This window comes from Microtus pennsylvanicus, chromosome 11 (assembly GCF_037038515.1).
Source record: "Microtus pennsylvanicus isolate mMicPen1 chromosome 11, mMicPen1.hap1, whole genome shotgun sequence".
In the NCBI taxonomy this organism is placed as follows: domain Eukaryota; kingdom Metazoa; phylum Chordata; class Mammalia; order Rodentia; family Cricetidae; genus Microtus; species Microtus pennsylvanicus.
Genome location: NC_134589.1, coordinates 97,204,405 through 97,222,971, shown reverse-complemented (window position 1 = coordinate 97,222,971; position 18,567 = coordinate 97,204,405). Strand labels below are relative to the sequence as shown.

Here is an 18,567-nt window from a genome sequence, read left to right as displayed (position 1 = left end):
TATATCAGCTATCCTGCATATCAGATATTTACATTTCAATTCATAACAGTAGCAAAATTACAGTTATGACATAGCAATGAAATAATTTTGTGGTTGGGCAGTCACCACAACATGAGGAACTGTATTAAGACAAAATGGCAATCTACAGAATGGGAAAAGATCTTTACCAACCCCATATCGGACAGAGGGCCAATCTCCAAAATATACAAAGAACTCAAAAAATTGGTCATCAAAAGAACAAATAATCCAATAAAAAATGGGGTACAGACCTAAACAGAGAACTCTCGACAAAGGAATCTAAAATGACTGAAAGACACTTAAGGAAATGCTCAACATCCTTAGCCATCAGAGAAATGAAAATCAAAACAACTCTGAGATTCCATCTTACACCTGTAAGAATGGCCAAGATCAAAAACACTGAGAAAACTTATGCTGGAGAAGATATGGGGTAAAGGGAACACTTCTGCATTGCTGGTGGGAATGCAAGCTGGTACAACCCCTTTGGATATCAATATGGTGATTTCTCAGAAACAACCTTCCTCAAGACCAAGCAATACCACTTTTGGGTATATACCCAAAGAATGCTCAATCATACCACAAGGACATGTGCTCAACTATGTTCATAGAAGCATTGTTTGTTGTAGCCAGAACCAGGAAACAACCTAAATGCCCCTTGACCAAAGAATGGATAAGGAAAATGTGGTACATTTAAACAATGGAGTACTACACAGAGGAAAAAATAATGACATCTTGAAATTTGTAGGCAAATGGATAGATCTAGGAAACATCATATTGAGTGAAGTAACCCAGATCCAGAAAGACAATTATCATATGTACTCACTCATAAGTGGCTTTTAGACATAAAGCAAAGAAAAACCAGCCCAAAATTTACAATCACAGAGAACCCAGACAACAATGAGGACCCTTAAGAAAGACATACATGGATCTAATCTACATGGGAAGTAGAAAAAGACAAGATTCCTGAGTAGATTGGGAGCATGGGAACCATGGGAGAGAATTGAAGAGGAGGGGAGAAGAAGGGAGGGGAGCAGAGAAAAATGTATAGCTCAATAAAATAAAAAAATAAATCCCATCAACATTCTACAAAAGGTTAGGTTTTCAATAGATCTATGTAAAATATGATACTATAAAACACATCTGAGCCCACTCTTGACTCTCTTAGTTGCTTCTCAAGGGATGGCACGGTGTGAGGCAGGGTTGCAATGCTGTATTTGGAAGCAGTTAGGATACACAACTCCTGCTTAAGTATGAAGAAAGCAGCTTTTCTTTCCTTTTGACTCCGAAAAGGAAGTTCCTAGAGTTCATTCCACTGAAAGAGTTAAACAGTATAGAATTCAGTGGACTTTTAAGCTAGATTCACTCACTAGTTTTATATGTGAGTGTTTTGCATGTATGCATGTCTGCATCACGTGTGTACTTGGAGGTTGAGCAGTTCAGAAGAGGGCGTCAGATCCACTGGAATTGGAGGCACAGATAGTTATAAACCACTATGCGGGTTTGGAAACCAAACCTGGTCCTCCGCAAGAACAAGTGCTCTGAACCACTGAGCCATCTCTCCAGCCTTCAAGTGGTGACCTTTGAATGCTAAATTATTCACTCTTTCCACGGTTGGACTCAGGGTTACAGCATTGATTCCAACAATGTAGAATATGAATGTAAATTCAGATGAAAAGAACTTTTCACCAAGTCAACCTTGTTCAATTTCCAGCTGAGGGGGAGGTTTGAGAAGTTCTCCAGCTTCCCCCCAGGGAGAACATAAAAGTCTTTATTTTCTCCCGAAAAAGTAATTTTTTAAAAAGTCACATCTAAAAAAAAATTAAAAAAGGTCACATCTAGCAGCTGGGCACAAGGTAAATATTATGCTTGCATTACTGAGAATATAAGGTCAGAGAGGTTAGTTAGAGGGCCAGGCTCACGCAGCTAACTGCTGATCAACCCGAACACTTGCCTTTCTGACCCCTCCTCAGACCCTGTGGGTACCCTGCCACCTCATCTGGAGGCTCAGCAAAAACAACATGTCTCCCAGATTCGAATTCTTATCAGAATCACAGAGAAGAAAAAGGTCTGTAGAAAGCAGAGTGTGTTGTGGCACACAAGACTGGACATAGTAGACAGAGGTCCACTGAGTCAGCCCTCTGATCCACCTGCCTCCACGTCCCAGGTAGACTAAAGGCATGCGCCACCACCAACCCACCCTTAATGTCTTCTTGATCTTTGAAAATAACTTTTAGTTTGTTCAGAATGTGTGTGCATGCACACACACACGACATGTGCATGATGGGGCATGTGTGCCTCAGGGAGTGTGGAAGTAAAGGGCAACTTTTAGGAGTCCTCCCTTTCTTGTCTTCATCCCCCACTGAGGCAGGGTTTCTTGCTATTTCTGCTGCTGCGCTGCACACTTCAGGCTAGCTAGCCCTCATGTTTCTGGCCAATTCTCTTGCATCTGTCACAGGAGGGCTGGCATTATAACTAAACACTCCTCTCCCCAAATCTGGCTTTCAGCCTGCATTTTGAACTCAAGTTGTCAGGCTTGAGTGGTGTCTAGTTAGGGTTTCTATTGCTGTGTTAAATGCCATGACCAAAAGTAAGTTGGGAAGGGAAGGGTTTATTTGGGCTACACTCCCATATCACTGTTCATCTCTGAAGAAAGTCAGGAGCTCACACAAAGGGCAGGAACATAGAGGCAGGAGCTGATGCAGAAGCCATGGAGGGCAGCTGCTTACTGACTTGCTCATCGTGGCTTGCTCAGTCTACTTTCTTATAGACCCCAGGACCACCATCCCAGGGATGACCCCACCGACGATGGGCTGGGCCCTCTTCCATCAATCATTAATTAAGAAAATGTCTTATAGTCAGATCTTACGGAGACATTTTCTCAGTTGAGGTTCCCTTCTCTCACACGACTCTTGTTTGTGTCAAGTTGACATTTAACTAGCCAGCACATGTAGCAAGTGATTTTACCAGCTGAGCTTAATAAATGAAAATTAAATGAAAATACTATTCCCAGAAAACAACTGTCCTGTATGTGAACCTAATAATGTCAAGGTAAAATCCACCTAGAGCCCTGCCTTGCTCTTCCTCTCATTTATTCACTCATTTAGTGTGTGTCTGTGTGTGAGTGTGTATGTCTGCATGTATGTGTGTGTATGTCTGTGTCTGTGGTGTGTGGGTGTCTGTGTGTGTGTGAGTGTGTGTCTGTATGTGTGTGTCTCTCTGCGTGTCTGTGTGTGGTGTGTGTGTGTGTCTGTGTCTGTGAGTGTGTGTGTCTGTATGTGTGTCTCTGTGTGTATGTCTATGTGTGTTTGTCTGTCTGTGTGTATGTGTGTGTGTGGTGTGTGTATGTCTGTGTCTGTAAGTGTGTGTGGTGTGTGTGTCTGTGTGTGTGGTGTGTGTCTCTGTGTGTGTGTCTGTGTGTGGTGTGTGTGTGTCTGTGTGTATGTGTGTGTGTGGTGTGTGTGTCTCTGTGTGTGTGTGGTATGTGTGTGTCTGTGTGTGTGGTGTGTGTGTGTCTGTGTGCATGCATGCACATGTGGGTGGGATGTGTGTGTAGGGAAGTGTGTGTGGATGTGTAAGGTGCATGTGTTGAAGTAGGGTGGTAACTTCCATCCCTCCACCTCATATTTTGGGGCAGGGTCTCTCAGTGAACTGGAACTCTTGGTCTGGCTAGACTAGCTAGCCAGAAACCCTAGGGACCCCCTTGCCTCCTTTTACAATGCTGGAATTACAGAAGTGTACCTCCGCTCCCAGCCTTCACACACCCAGATTTTATGTGGGTGCTGATCCTCACACTTGTGTGGCAAGCCCTCTTTTTATCAAGACTGGAGAGCTGGCTCATCTGGTAAAAGCACTTGATACTCAAGCCTGACTCCCTGAGTTCAATTCCTGCAGCCCAGTCATCGCCTCAGCCCTTTCCTGTTTGTTTTTGAGACAAGATCTCATGATGTTGGTGTGGAACTCTGTGTGTAGCATCCCAGACTGACCTTAAACTCAATCCTTCTGCCTCAGCCTCCTGGGTGCAGGGATTACAGAGCTAATAGGCTAAAGAGACCTTGTCTCAAAAAAAAAAAAATAAGTACAATTAATGACTTGGTGACGGATTCTTGGGTCGCTGCAGGTCAGCACTGCGAGACAGTCCCAGGCTGTGCTTGATTAGAGGGCGTGGGTCAGAGTTCACAGCAGGAGTTCAGTGCCCAAACACTCAAGCCAGACAGTTATCAGCTGGGGGTACATCTGTTCAGTCACTTTTCCTTTTCACTTCCCCTTCTTTCTTTCCTCACTTCCTTCCTTCTTTCCTTTTTACCCAAGTTTGTACTTGAACTCCTGATCTCCCAACTTAACCTCCTGGATGCTAAAATTATTTGGCTATTGGTATCACGCCTGTGACTTCAGCTTTTTTTTTTTTTTGACATGTCTCATGTACCCAGGCTAGTCTTGGACTTTCTATACAGCTGAGGATGACCTGGAATTCCTGATCTTCCTGACCTGAACTCCTGAGTTCTGTGATTAAAGGTGGTTACCACTTCACCCATTAGTGTATTTGTGTATTTGTGTGTGAGTGAATGTTGTGTGTTGGGGCACTTGAATCTGAGGCCAGGTGTCTTCTTCAATTGTTCTCCTACTGAGGCACCCTAATGAACCCTAATCTTACTAGTCTAACTAGCCATCCTGGGGTCTCCTGATTCACCCTGGGCTGATGTGACTGGTCTAACTAGCTGTCCTGGGTCTCCTAGTGCATGCTGGGCTGATGTGACTGGTCTAACTAACCGTCCTGGGGTCTCCTGATGATCCCTGGACTGATCTCACTAGTTGGACTAGCCGCCCTGCCCTGGGATTTCCTCTGTCCAACTCCTAAAGACTGGATTTATAAGCAGGCTGCCACATCCACTAGCTTTTGTGTGAAGATCAGAATTCCAGTTCTTACTCACAGAAAATCCATTATCTAATGAGCGGTCTCCTCAGCCCAAAGCCCCAGTGTATGCAGTGCTGGGTGTAAACCCCAAGCTTAGTGTTTGCTAGGAAAACCCTCTGCCATTGAGCCACACACACCCGCAGCCTCATTTTTGTGGCTTTCTTTACCCTTGGGACCAACCCCAGCTGAGTGTCTTCCTTTCCGGGTCCTTAGAGGCCACCATCCCTGAGCAGAATGGCTCTCAGTCCCATCAACTCCCTTCCTACGTGAGAACTGTCCATCTGAGGGCGGGGTGATGAAGTAGGCAGCAATGGTGATAGACTCGCTGACGAACACTAGGAAAGCACCAGAAGCAGCCAGGTCCTTCTATCCTTGAGGACTCTGACCAGAGATCCCTCGTCTTCACTGTGTCTCTTGGGGGCTTACCAGGTGTGAAGAGGCAGAAGCTTTTCTGGGAGCTGCAGGCTACCCGCCGGGCGAGCAACAAGGAAGCCATGATCCCCTCCTTCAGGAAGAGGATTCCTTCACTTGGGGCTGTTCTGAAAGAGACCAAAACCATAGACTTAGGCCTGTGGGGACCACAGCACCGCAACAGGCATCTAAACCTACTATTGCCTACTTCGTGGAGAAGGCTCTTGGGATACAAATTCCTTTGCTGTATGCCAAACTCTCTTTAATGAAGCACATTTGTGTTGAACAGAAACTTAATTTACAAACTTTCCCTCGCATCTTCCACACTCCAGACAGGGTGAGCATACTGTTTCTAGATGGAAAAATAGAGGCCCAGAGAAATGGCCTGATTAGCCAAGTGCTTGCTATGCCCCAAGCTTGATCCCTAGAGCCCATGAGAAAGAGCTGGGCGTGGTGGCCCATGCTTGCAGTCTCAGTGCCAGGGAAGTGGAAAGAAGTGGACTCCTTAGGGCTTGCTGGCCAGCCAGTCTAGCCAATCAGTGAGCTCCAGGAAAGAGACTTTGTCTCAAAACACAACCTGGAAAGTGACTGAGGAAGACAGCCAAGGACGACATCTGGTTCCCACACATCTCTGCCATGTATGTACCTGTACGTGCACACCCACCCCACACCCACCACCACCACCAACAACAACAACTCAGAAAGAGCCCCCTCAAGTGATGACAAATGTGTGCACAAATTCAGTCAGGAATCTTCAGAGCAGACATCTCTGATGACCCAGCGCAGGACACTCAGGACTTCCTACATGAAACATTAGTCCCTGGGCTGTCCAGGGAGCCTGGGCATCCAGTGTGTGTGTGGGGGGGCCAGCTGGTGCCCATTTCATAACACATAGTTTGTCTTAGAATGACAAATTGTCCAAATACGCTTGGAACTCAGAGATGAAAATTTTGTTCTGAAACCACGCAGTCCCGGGTTATTGAGACTGTCACCCTATCTAGGGCCTCCTGCCTGAGGCTCATCTTGGCTATGGATAGATACAGCACAGACTCCTAACACTGCCAGGGCAAACCCAGTCTCTTCTCTCTTAAATGAAGAGGGACAGTGGTATTTCCTTCCTGGATGTCCCCTGGTACAGAGGGAAAATGAGGAATGAGAGGCCAGGATCCCTACCCAAACAAGGCCCTTGTCAGCAAGTATAAAATTCCTCTGCAGCCTGACCACCTCTGTGTGACTTGCATGTACTAGCTGGGGCAGTTTCTATTCTGTGTGGACAGAGTTCTTGATGGACACTGGACAGAAGTAGATTCTGCATGCTTTATCTTTTGTCCCTGGGAGGATCCACTGCAGAGCCAGCTGTGCTGTGTTCTGGAGACTGTAACTCTTCCAGGTGGAAAGGCTGTCATGTGAGTGGGTTGAAAGGCTCCAAATAGTCCTCTGGTTCCAGATATCTGCCCAGTCGTCTAGCAAACAGGGTTCTCCCTATTTCATATCTGAAGAAGGGCACTCTTGGGTCTCAGGACATTGGTCACGGGACTTCCTGACCTCCCAAACATGGCTGCACTTGTAATAGACTAATTAATTTAGTTGACCTAGCCACAGTAATAGAGGGCTTGAAGAAAAAAGGCATAGTTATGACTGCTCATCACTTTAACCCCAGCGCGGAGGTGGAAGAGGCGGGCAGACCTCTGTGAGTTGAAGCCTGCTCTCCATAGTGAGTTCTGGCCAGAAGCTGCACAGTGAGAGCCTGTCTCAAAAGCAAGCCATTCAGAGAAACCATTTTATTTCTTTTCATAAGAGAAAAATTAGGGAGAAAACAGCAGGCGTTAGCACTGTGACCATAAATTAACTTAGAAACCCTATTCTTCTCTTGACAATTTAATGAGCTTTTGAAAAGTTGATTCTAATATATCCAACTCAAGCAATGCTGTTCACTCCGCAGCAGAGTAGCTATGTAGAAAAAGCGGTTGCCACCTCTCACTTAAGGCCATTGTCTCAAACAGAACACTGAGGCCGCACATAATTCAAGCTTCTTCCATTAAATATGTTTTCAAAGGGCTGGAGAGATGTCTCAGCAAGATCCTCTTTCAGAGGACCTGGGTTCAGTTCCCAGCATCCACATGATGGTTCACAACCATTGTTAACTCCAGTTCCCGGAGATCCGTTGCCCTCTTCTGATCTCCTCAGACACGAAGCACAGATGAGGCACACATACACAGATGCAGGCAAAACACTCGGACGTAAAATAAAATGAATGAGTTTGATATTAGTAAATAAATAATATGCTTTTGAGAATTCAAGACTCTTGAAGAACTTGAGCACGAACTTTTGAATAGCCCATCAGAGCGAGAGTCATGCCTGTGCACTTGCGATGGCAGGCCACTTTGGAAAACGCATCCTAGTGACGTGTGACATTTCAGAGCCCTGCAGATGAAACTAGCCTCATAACAAACACCACCTCTGTCAGACATTCTCAGAAGAATGCCTGTTGCTCATTCACTTTCCTGCCCACTAATTCAATCAACAAAAGTGAATTAAGAAGCTGTTATAGCAAGGCTCTGAATCGCTCAGGCAGAGGAGGAAGAAGTCAGGGAAAACACGTTCCTAGTTCTTTGGCAGAGGACTAGGAGAAGGGTGGGAGAATTCAATGTCCTCGGCTGCTTTGTTCATCCTGTCATTAACTTCTTAAAATAACCTGGCAAGATATGCACATAAAAAATCCCCCAGTTCACTGTCAACAATGAACTTCACAAAGCACAAGATGAAAAGCCAGGCATGGCGGTGTGCCTGTAATCTCAGCATTTGGAACTGTGAGTTCAAGGCCAGTCCAGGCTATATAGTGAGGTCAAGATCAACCAGGGATGTGTTGTAAGGCTGTGCTTGCTTCAAGAACAAAACCGAGCAACCCAAGACTCTAGCATAGAGTCATGACTGATTGACTGGTATGTGCAAGGCTCAATGGGACGATGCAGGGCTTCCTTGTGGACCAAGCATGCACGTGTGTGTGTGTGTGTGTGTGCGTGTGCATGTTTGTGTGTGCGTGAGCGTGTGCGTATATGTGGGGGCGCACGTGTCCCAAGCTGCAAAGTTAAGTAGATTCCAAAAGCCAGAGAAGAAAGGCGAGCTGGGGTGAGCAGTGCTCAGTGGTGTCAAATGTGGGGACAGCGAAGGGCGGATCCAGATGATGGCGGAGCCTGACATGATTGGAGTGGAGGGTAGGATTTGCTGCAGCTGGCCTCACACACACTGTCTATTCTGACTTCTGTGGAGAGACATCTCCAGGAGAAGAGGCTACCTAACCATACCGTCAGGTTTCCTGAGAGGAGCAGAGGACATGCATTCAGACCATCTATTGGACAACAGGGTCACCCTGGGTGTCAGGAGCCAATTTCCTCCTAAAATCATTACAGGAACCATAACCCTGGGGAGTCTGCAGAGAACCCCACACCCCTAATTGTTTTAAGAATGGTTCTATTGACAAAGCCTACCCCACACCCAAATTGGCTGTTAATGAGAGCTATCTGTTAGCGGAACCCATCCCACATTCCAAACTATCTCGAGAACTAGGTGTGTCATCTCCTAGTTGCGACTTCTTGGCCTACAGTGACCTGACCGAAGGTAACCTGGCTACGTGACCAACGAGGACCATGTGACCAACGTGAACCACGCGGCAAGAGCCCAGAACCCTGTGCCCATCCCCCAACTCCTTACCCTATAAAAAGTTGTATCTCGTCCCTAATAAACGGAGGCTCTGACAAACTTTGCATGGCCTTCTTCCTGTCTCCTAGCCCATATCTTCCAGGTAGTGCCTCTCCGTGACCCTGGAATAACTGAACTGCCAGGCGGGCTACTAACCCTAGACTAAGTAGCCCGCCAAGGCAATCAACAGTGGCGCCCGAACAGGGACTCGGAGCACGGTCAACTATCGGACGACAACGCGCAGTCCCGGGAGAACAAGAAGAAAACAGAAGGTTCTGCGGCTGTAGAACTCGGACAGATCTGCAGGACAAGGTAGGCGCAGGCTCACCGTCGTCCAAAAAGATATGGGACTTTCAAGGGAAGAGAAATTCATACAGGAATTTAATCAATCACTCAGGGAGAGAGGAGTAAGAGTCAAAAACAGAGATTCATGTGTTTGCTTTATATGTTTGCTTAATGTGTTTGCTTGCGGACTCAAAAGGGAGTCCCTCAAGATGCCAGAAGTTAGGGTACAATCCACACAGTTATGCCTGCCAAGGGCACACAAAGTAGCCTTGTTGTGGGACACAGACATGGGAGAGAGGATAGAGGAATAACTCCAAAATCCTTAGTCTTGACGTTGGTGTTGATGTTCGGATATTGGGATTCTGCCCTTGTGTGAAGGCAAACATCTGTAATCCCAGCCAGAACTGGGGAGATCCTGTGTGTGCTGCTTTAAATAATGTCCCCCATAGGTTCGTGGATTAGAACACTTTGTTCCCAGTTGGTAGCACTGTTTGGGAGGTTTAGGAGGTGTGGGCTTCTTGGGGGCACAATGGCACTGGAGGCAGGCTTTGAGAGCTTAAAAACCCATACCTGTTGTGGGATAACTGATCACACTGGAATTTCAAGATTGTGTTAATTAAATAAAATCAACCTCAGATCAAGAGGCAGAGCTAGCAACTAGGTGGTGGGAAGCAGTCATAGAGAGTAAGAAGAGGCAGTCAGGAAAGTGGATGGAGAACACACAGGAAACACACAAGAAGTAGTGAGGAGGGACACTTAGTCTGGCAGCCTTTTCGGGGTGGACCGGTGGTAGAGAAGCTCTTTTTCTGAGACTCTAGCTAAGGAGGAAGGTCAGTTGGTTGCTTCTCAGCCTCTCTGAGCTAGCAGGTTTTCACCCCAGGATCTGACTCCTAAGTCTTTCTTGGTAAAATTGTAAGACGAGACTTAGTTTAAAAACAACACACACACCATTTCTAGTTGTTCTGGTTCACACTTGTGGTTCAGGAAATGAGCTCTCGGCTTGCTGCTCCAGCCAACATGCCTGCTGCTCCCTGCCTCGCCACCTTGCTGGTGACAGACTCTCACCCCTCTGGAACCGTAGGCTCAAACAAACCCTTCTTCCGTCTAGAAGATGCCTTGGTCATGGTGTTTTATCATAGCAAAAGAAAAGTAACTAAGACACCGTGACAGGATTATGGAGTTTGGGGCCAGGAAGGGCTACTATATAACAAGACCCCATCTCAACAAATAAATGAATAAAAGAATTATGGCTTCTTTGTAAGAAAAATATGTATGTGTGTGTGGCACATACATGAAGAGATGTGGAGTCAAAGAACAAATTCTAAAAGTCCGTTCTCTCCTTTTACCATATGGAGCTCAGCAACCATGTTCAGATTCTCAGCTTTTGTTGCTAGTGCCTTTACTGGCTGAACCATCTTATAGGCCCAGAATTACAGGTTCCTAAATAGTGTGTGGTGGTCCACTCCTGCAATTTTAGCACTCAGGGAGACTAAGTCCAGCTTGGGCTACACAGGGAGACTCTAACAAAAAACAGTAAAAGTCTGTGAGTTCTACAAGAACGGAGCTGGGTGGTGGCGCACACCTTTAATCTCAGCACTCTGGTGGCAGAGACAGGCGGGTCTCTGAGTTTGAGGCTAGCCTGATCTACAGAGTAAGCAGCCAGGGATACACAGAGAAACTCTGTCTCAAAAACCAAAAAAGGTGAACAGAATTGCCACGTGACAGAGTCCACTCAGATGCTAATGTACAAGGAAACTGCAAACGGGACTTAAACACATCATTCCGTATGCTCACTGCATTGCTGTTCACAGTAGCCAGGGGACTGGCACAATGCAGGCGTCCATCCATGGATGAGCAGACAAACACAGGAATGAACAAAGGACGGTCACGGGCTGTCACAGAAAAAGCTGACGTTAGATGGCTCCATTGATGTAGAAGTTTAAGAACGGGAAAATTCAGGGCTGTTGAGGTGACTCAGGGGGTAGAGAGCTTGCTCAGCATTCACGAAGCCCTGGGTTCTATGCCCAGCACGGCAGAAACTGGGCATGGGGGTGCAGAGTACACTGGCACTTTGAGGGGGATGTAGGAGGAAGAAGTTCAAGGCCATTCTTAGATACATGTTAAGTTCTAGATATATGTTGAGCCTGCTCTATATGAGACCTTGTCACAAAACAAAATACAACCTCCCCCTTCCCAACCAATCAACTAAGCAAAACGATAGACTTGGAAACCAGCTGAGAATAGAGCGTTTGAAAGGTGGTGGCGCACACCTTTAGTCCCAGCACTCAGGAGGCCACGGCAGGTGGATCTCTGAGTTCAAGGCCAGCCTGGTCTACAGAGCCCAGGACAGCCAGGGCTACACAGAGAAACCCTGTCTCAGGAGGGGGGAAAAGTAGGCTAATACTCAATGGCGACTTTTCCTTTGGTGTGCTCAGAAACAAAAGAGAAATTTAAAATCAATTGAGCAGTACAGTGATTATCAGACTGCACGGCAAGTCAAGAGAACTTGGGTTTTAGCTGAGTGGTGGCTCTGCAGAGCTTCTAGTCTACCTCCACCAAGCCAAGTAGAAAACTCTGGTCTAGCCAGATAGATAATGCCTCCGTCTTGCCCACCTCTCCCATCCCACTTCCTTTAATTAAAATGCTAATTAGCTACTGTGCTTCCTCTTATCTGGGACAGTGGGCTGGAGCAGGAAGGCTGAAGAGCAGAGTTAAATGTTTTGATCAACAAGGTGAGAAAAATTCAGGTAAAATGTCGGGGAAGAAAATCAAAACTACCTCTTCCAATTAAAACCCTTCTAGTTTGCTCACTGGGCGGTGGTGCAGCAATACCCGCATTACAGAAGAACAACAACACCTAAACAAATACCCTCCCAGGGCATTACTCTATAGGGAGAGTGACCGGAGCAACTTATTACTTACATATGACATTCAACTCCCCCCTTTACGACAGGGTGCTCTGTAGTCAAAGACTACCTTGAGCTTCTGATCCTCCCTAAGCCACCTGAGTGTTAGGATTGCAGGCACAGACCACCACGCCTGGTTTTATGCTGGAACTCCAATCCAAGGCTTCAGGCATGCTAGGCAAACCTTTGACCCACTGGGCCACATCCTCAGTCTTTGATGTATTTTATACCTAACTTGATTTGCCAGCAGGATCTTCCTTGGCCGACAGGCTCAGGAGTTTAGTGGGTTTATAAGTCCCAGAGATGCCATGTTCCCAGAAACTGGTGGCCTTGGTTGTATCAGATTGTGTTCCCTCAAACCCATAAACCCGGGTCTCATTTGTGCCACCTGGGCAGTGAAGAGCTTGGACACAAGTGCACAACTTCTGCTAACCACCAGGGGGTAGACTGACCACAGGTCCTGGACACAGAATCTCTGACCCTGAAGGTCAAGCATCTAGGGATGCAAACGAGCAATCCTGCGGTGGCCACCCCCAGAGGAGGCATATGGTGTTGTGAAGAAAGCCAGATTCTTGGGGTTGGAGAGATGGCATAGCAGTTAAGAACACTGGCCACCTTTTCAAAGGACCCAGGCTCAATTCCCAGCACCCACATTGCAGCTTGTACCTCTCTGTAACTACAGTTTTGACACCCTCATATAGATACACATATGGGCAAAACACCAATGACTACAAAGTAAAAATAAATGGCATATTTAAAAATAAAAACAGATTCCTTCCCATTTATTTTACCCACATCTCCCAATTCTTTGTACCCTTCGAAGGGATGGCATCTCAGGGGTTGGGGAGATGAGTCAGTCTGTAAAGGGCTTGCACCATAAGCCTGAGGACCTGACTCTAAACCACAATACACATATGAAAAGCTACAAACTTTTGAGAACACCTACAATTCCAGCACTGAGAGGGAGAGACAGAAGAATCCCTGGGAGTCACTGGCCAGCTAGTCTAGCTCAATCTGAGGGCTACAGATTCGGTGAGAGAATCCATCCCCCCAAAAAACAGATGGGGCCAGGCTGGTGGGCACAACTTTAATCCAGTATTCAGGAGGCAGAGGCAGGTGGATCTGAGTTTGAGCCCAGCCTGGTCTACATAGTGAGTTCTAGGACAGCCAGGGCTACACAGAGAGACCCTGTCTCAAAAAATAAATAAGGTGGAGAGTGGTAGATGAAAACCCTTCCACGTGCAGTGAGCACACACACACACACGCACACACACGCATGCACACACACGCATGCACACACGAGCACACACATACACGCACACACACGCATGCACATACGAGCACACACATACACGCGCACGCACACGCATGCACACACACACACACACACGCACACACACGCATGCACACACGAGCACACACATACACGCGCACGCACGCACACACGCGCACACACACACACACACGCACACACACGCATGCACACACGAGCACACACATGCACGCGCACGCACGCACACATGCGCACACACACACACACACACCTCTTTGCTATTTGTCTGGCTCAGGAGCAATGCCGACTTGCACATTCATTGATAAACACTAAATGCTGGCAAACACCTTGGCGATGGCGTCTGACATGTCTGCATGGCACTGCTCAGGCCCTTTACACAGGAAAGCTTTGTGTGAGCCATATGTATGGCTAGAAAGCAGCACAGTTCCCCCGAAGCCTCTCTGGGGCTCCATAATGCTTTCTTTCATCCCCTATCTCACTCAGCTTAAGACAAAGTACTGACAGGGTCTCAGGACATTCTTTTCTTGACTTGCAGCTGGCAGCTTTCCTGCAGACTCAATGGCACACAATGGCCAATTGTCCCTCAAGGCCAGGGGTTGCCACGGCAACCAAAAAAGCCAGAGCACTGGGTCTTTGCAGATGGTTAGCAGGGCCTTATTCATGGAGTATTGATGGGTGGCATGCAACACAGGTTTTAGTTCTCCAGACTTGGTCTGGGAGCATTTGCTTACACTCACAATAGAAGGGACACACTTCCCTCTTCATGTGAGATTTTTCCTCAGCCTGCCTCATGGGGTTTTATAATCTCATTGGTGACTTGTGTAAAGACAAAAGAACAGTGTTCTAGAAAAGAGCAAGGGTTGGCACCTAAGAAAATGGAGAGGTGCACAAAGAGGAATAGGAGCCAGGTGAGCACCAAATCACAGCTGGGCAGGTGTAAGAGCCAGGTGAGCACCAAATCACAGCTGGGCAGGTGTAAGGGCCAGGTGAGCACCAAATCACAGCTGGGCAGGTGTAAGGGCCAGGTGAGCACCAAATCACAGCTGGGCAGGTGTAAGGGCCAGGTGAGCACCAAATCACAGCTGGGCAGGTGTAAGAGCCAGGTGAGCACCAAATCACAGCTGGGCAGGTGTAAGGGCCAGGTGAGCACCAAATCACAGCTGGGCAGGTGTAAGAGCCAGGTGAGCACCAAATCACAGCTGGGCAGGTGTAAGGGCCAGGTGAGCACCAAATCTCAGCTGGGCAGGTGTAAGGGCCAGGTGAGCACCAAATCACAGCTGGGCAGGTGTAAGGGCCAGGTGAGCATCAAATCACAGCTGGGCAGGTGTAAGAGCCAGGTGAGCACCAAATCTCAGCTGGGCAGGTGTAAGGGCCAGGTGAGCATCAAATCACAGCTGGGCAAGTGTAAGAGCCAGGTGAGCACCAAATCACAGCTGGGCAGGTTTAAGGGCCAGGTGAGCACCAAATCACAGCCGGTCAGGTGCAAGGGCCAGGTGAGCACCAAATCACAGCTGGGCAGGTGTAAGAGCCAGGTGAGCACCAAATCACAGCTGGGCAGGTGTAAGGGCCAGGTGAGCACCAAATCTCAGCTGGGCAGGTGTAAGAGCCAGGTGAGCATCAAATCACAGCTGGGCAAGTGTAAGAGCCAGGTGAGCACCAAATCTCAGCTGGGCAGGTGTAAGGGCCAGGTGAGCACCAAATCACAGCTGGGCAGGTGCAAGGGCTTGATGACTCCAGAGAAGTGTGTTATCACAGCAACAGAACCCAGAGCCACAGCTGTGTGTATCTAGGCTGCACACACACAACCACCTCTGACCCAGGAGGTCAGACATGCCCTATTCCTGTTTACCAGGAGGAGAAATGGTTTTGCTTCTCACACAAGACACCCAGCGATAGACAGTGGGGTAAGGGTAGAAGGGACTTGAGTTAGGTGTAAATATAATAACCGTTATTACATCACTAGGTTGGTGGTTTCAGTATTTAGTCCAAAATTGTCACCAGACAACTTAGACCAACACATATCTGTTCTCTCCCAAAAAGGACCCTCATCATTATCAATGTTATGCTTCCTGAGAGCTGTGTTCTAGTCACACCCTTATTCTTCCTGGTTTTAACAGTGCCGACTGAGCAACGAAACTCAGCCCATGTTTGGCTCTTTGCCTACACTGCAGTTTCTTGCCCCTCTGTGTCTTCTAAGAGGCAAATTTCCAGATTTCATGAGGGCCTCTCACCCATCCAACAGTCTGTCCGCCCTCTCCCTCTGCCCTTGAAATCCACACCTTGCAGGTTTTGCCTGGAGTGAGCTCATTTGAAGGTGGAGGCTTTGAGAGTGGATTGGGCCACGAGGGTGGATCTGTCACATAAATGAGATCAGTGCCCTCATCAAGATACCTCAGAGAGATCCCTCAACTCTTCCTCCGTGCGAGGACACAAGAAAGGTGGTCATCCATGAGTCACAAAGTGGGCCCTCTAGAAACACTAAATCTATTGTCACCCCAGTCTAAATCTTGGAACTCCAGCCTCCGAAACTATGAGGCTGTATGCAACTTTCTGTTATCCATAAAGCATTCAAGTCAATGGCGTTTTGTTATGGCAACTTGAAGGCACGAAGACAGTCCATCTGCTTTTGTTTTCTGTGATGCAGCTCTCGCTGGCTCGAAGCACACTAGGTAAACCAAGCTGGCCGTAGCTCCACAGCAATCCTTAGCTTCTGCCCAATAGCTGGGGCTTCAGGGGTGTGCCATCACAGCTGATTGTTAGCCAGTCCGACAGTCACAGCTCTGTGGTACTGAGTTCCAGGTAACACATATCTCATGGATCTTTTTTAAAAAAACAAACCAGGTTTGTTAGGGGCTGGAGAGATGGCTCAGCAGTTAAGAGCACTGGCTACTCTTCCAGGGGACCCAGAGTTCAATTCCCTGCACCCACATAGCAGTTGACAACTGTCTCCAACTCCAGTTCCAGGGGATCTGACACCTTCATACCAATGCACATAATATAAAGTTAAATAAATTATGTTTTAAAAATGATCCAGGTGTGGTGATGCGCACCTTTGTTCCCAGCATTTGGGAGGCAGAGATAGGCAGATTTCTGTGAGTTCAAGGTCAGCTTTGTCTACATAGTTAGTTCTAGGCCAACCAGAGTAGCATAGTGAGAACCTGTCTCAAAATAAAATAAATAATATGTGATTTCCCGCCTTTTCTCCTCTTTCTCACCGCTCCTTTAAACATCGAGGTATGTAGGCACAGAGAGGTAGGAAGGGGAGACCCAAGGGTGTAGTACTGGAAACCATCCCAAGTCTTGGCATTTTGCCTTCCATAAAAGAGCAGCAAACAAGCAGACTCATGTTCCTTTTTATTTGTACATAATTTGTTTCGTGTGTGTGTGTGTGGGGGGAGCTGGGGATGGTGGGTTTTGAACTTAGAGCTTTAAAAAAGATCTATTATTACTATCACTATTACTTTTAAATATATATATGTATATATATATACACACACACATCTGTATGCGGTTGTGTACACATGAATACAGCGCACCCAGGAGCCAGGGGTGTTGGATTCCCCTGAAGCTGGAGCTGCAGGCAGTTGTGAGCTGTCTGATATGGGTTCTAGGAACTGAACTTGGGTTCTCTGCAAGAGCAGTATGTGCTCCTAACCACTGAGCCATCTCTCCAGGCCTGTGAACAATAAGAACAAGGTCTATCCCTGAATCACACCCCGCCCTGCAGGTTATTCTAAAGTCAGGTGATGTAATAACTCCTACTTCGCTCTTTATCTCAGGGTTGTTCTCTCTCTCTCTCTCTCTCTCTCCATATAAATTTCAGGCTTGTATTTGCTTCTATTCCTGTAGAAACATCATTTAAATCTTGATAGGCACTGCATTTTATCTGTAGAACACTTCAGATAGTAAGCTCATTTCAAAGGCTATTTCAACAATATTGATTTTTTTTCTAATTCGTGAACATGGACTCTTTCCATTTTGTGTCTTAAGTTTTTCATCAATGTTTTATAGTCTGCTGTGGAGATCATCTGACTTTTCTCTTTCTCTCTTGGTTTTTCAAGACAGGTCTTATTTGTTTGTTTTTTTGCTTTTGTGTGTGTAACAGCTCTGGTTTTCCTGGAACTCACTCTGTAGACCAGGCTGGCCTTGAACTCACAGAGATCAGCCTGCCTTTGCCTACCTAGTGCTGTGGTTAAAGGCAGGAGCCATTGCCCAGGGAGATCATCTGACTTTTGAATAAACTTACTCAGGGGCATTTTGTTTTTGTAGCTACTGTGACAGACATTGCTTCCTTGATTTGTTTTTCAGATAATTTGGGATTATTTGAAATTAACACAGTGAAAACAATTATATTATCAAAAAGAATGTACCAAGTCAATACAACCCCATATCTATCCTAATGACATTCTCACATATCTAGAAAAAACAAGCCTAAATTTTATGCAAAAGCACAAAAGATCCCGTACAGCAAATTGATACTGAGCACAATGAAAAACCTGGAGGCATTACTGTTCCCGATCTCAGATAAGGTACTGAGATGCCGTCACAAACGTGGTTACTGGCGCAGAGACAGGAACCCAGGCACTGGGATAGGACACAGGACCTAGAGCTGAGCCCGCACAGTTGCCTGAATTTTCAAAAGTGCCAAGAGAATCTGCTGGAGAAAAGACAGCCTGCTCCACACACAGTCCTGAGAGTAGTGACTGCACAGAGAATGAAGCTAGATCCCTCCCTCGCTCCCTGGATGAACAGGCATTAAAACAGACCCTCTTTCCTGGTAAACATGGCTACTCCGAAGCTGGGAAAGACCTGAAAAGCTTTCAGAGTCGGGTCCAGAAAAGGACTTCCCAAAAGGCCCCCCAGAGCTCGAGAAACAAAACCAAGAACTGACAAATGAGAGAGCAGGAAATTGAAAAGCTTCTCTGTGTCAAAGGAAACAATCAGCAGAGTGAAGGGAGCTCACGCTCAGGAGAAATCGCTCTTGTGCATCTGACAGAGGAGTAATAATAGCTAAAAAACTCGAGTACTAGGGAAGAATAGAA

The 18,567-nt window shown here is 46.8% G+C and overlaps 1 protein-coding gene across 2 annotated transcripts in view; it reads right to left on the bottom strand.

Moving 5' to 3' along the window:
• Positions 1 to 18,567, bottom strand: part of Abat (4-aminobutyrate aminotransferase) — a 97,920-nt gene that overhangs the window by 37,615 nt on the left and 41,738 nt on the right. For both annotated transcript variants that reach the window (XM_075941994.1, XM_075941993.1), the window contains exon 2: positions 5,357 to 5,469. In XM_075941994.1, the coding sequence (XP_075798109.1) occupies positions 5,357 to 5,426 (70 nt within the window). In that variant the 5' untranslated portion in view covers positions 5,427 to 5,469. The remainder of the gene's footprint in view (positions 1 to 5,356; positions 5,470 to 18,567) is intronic.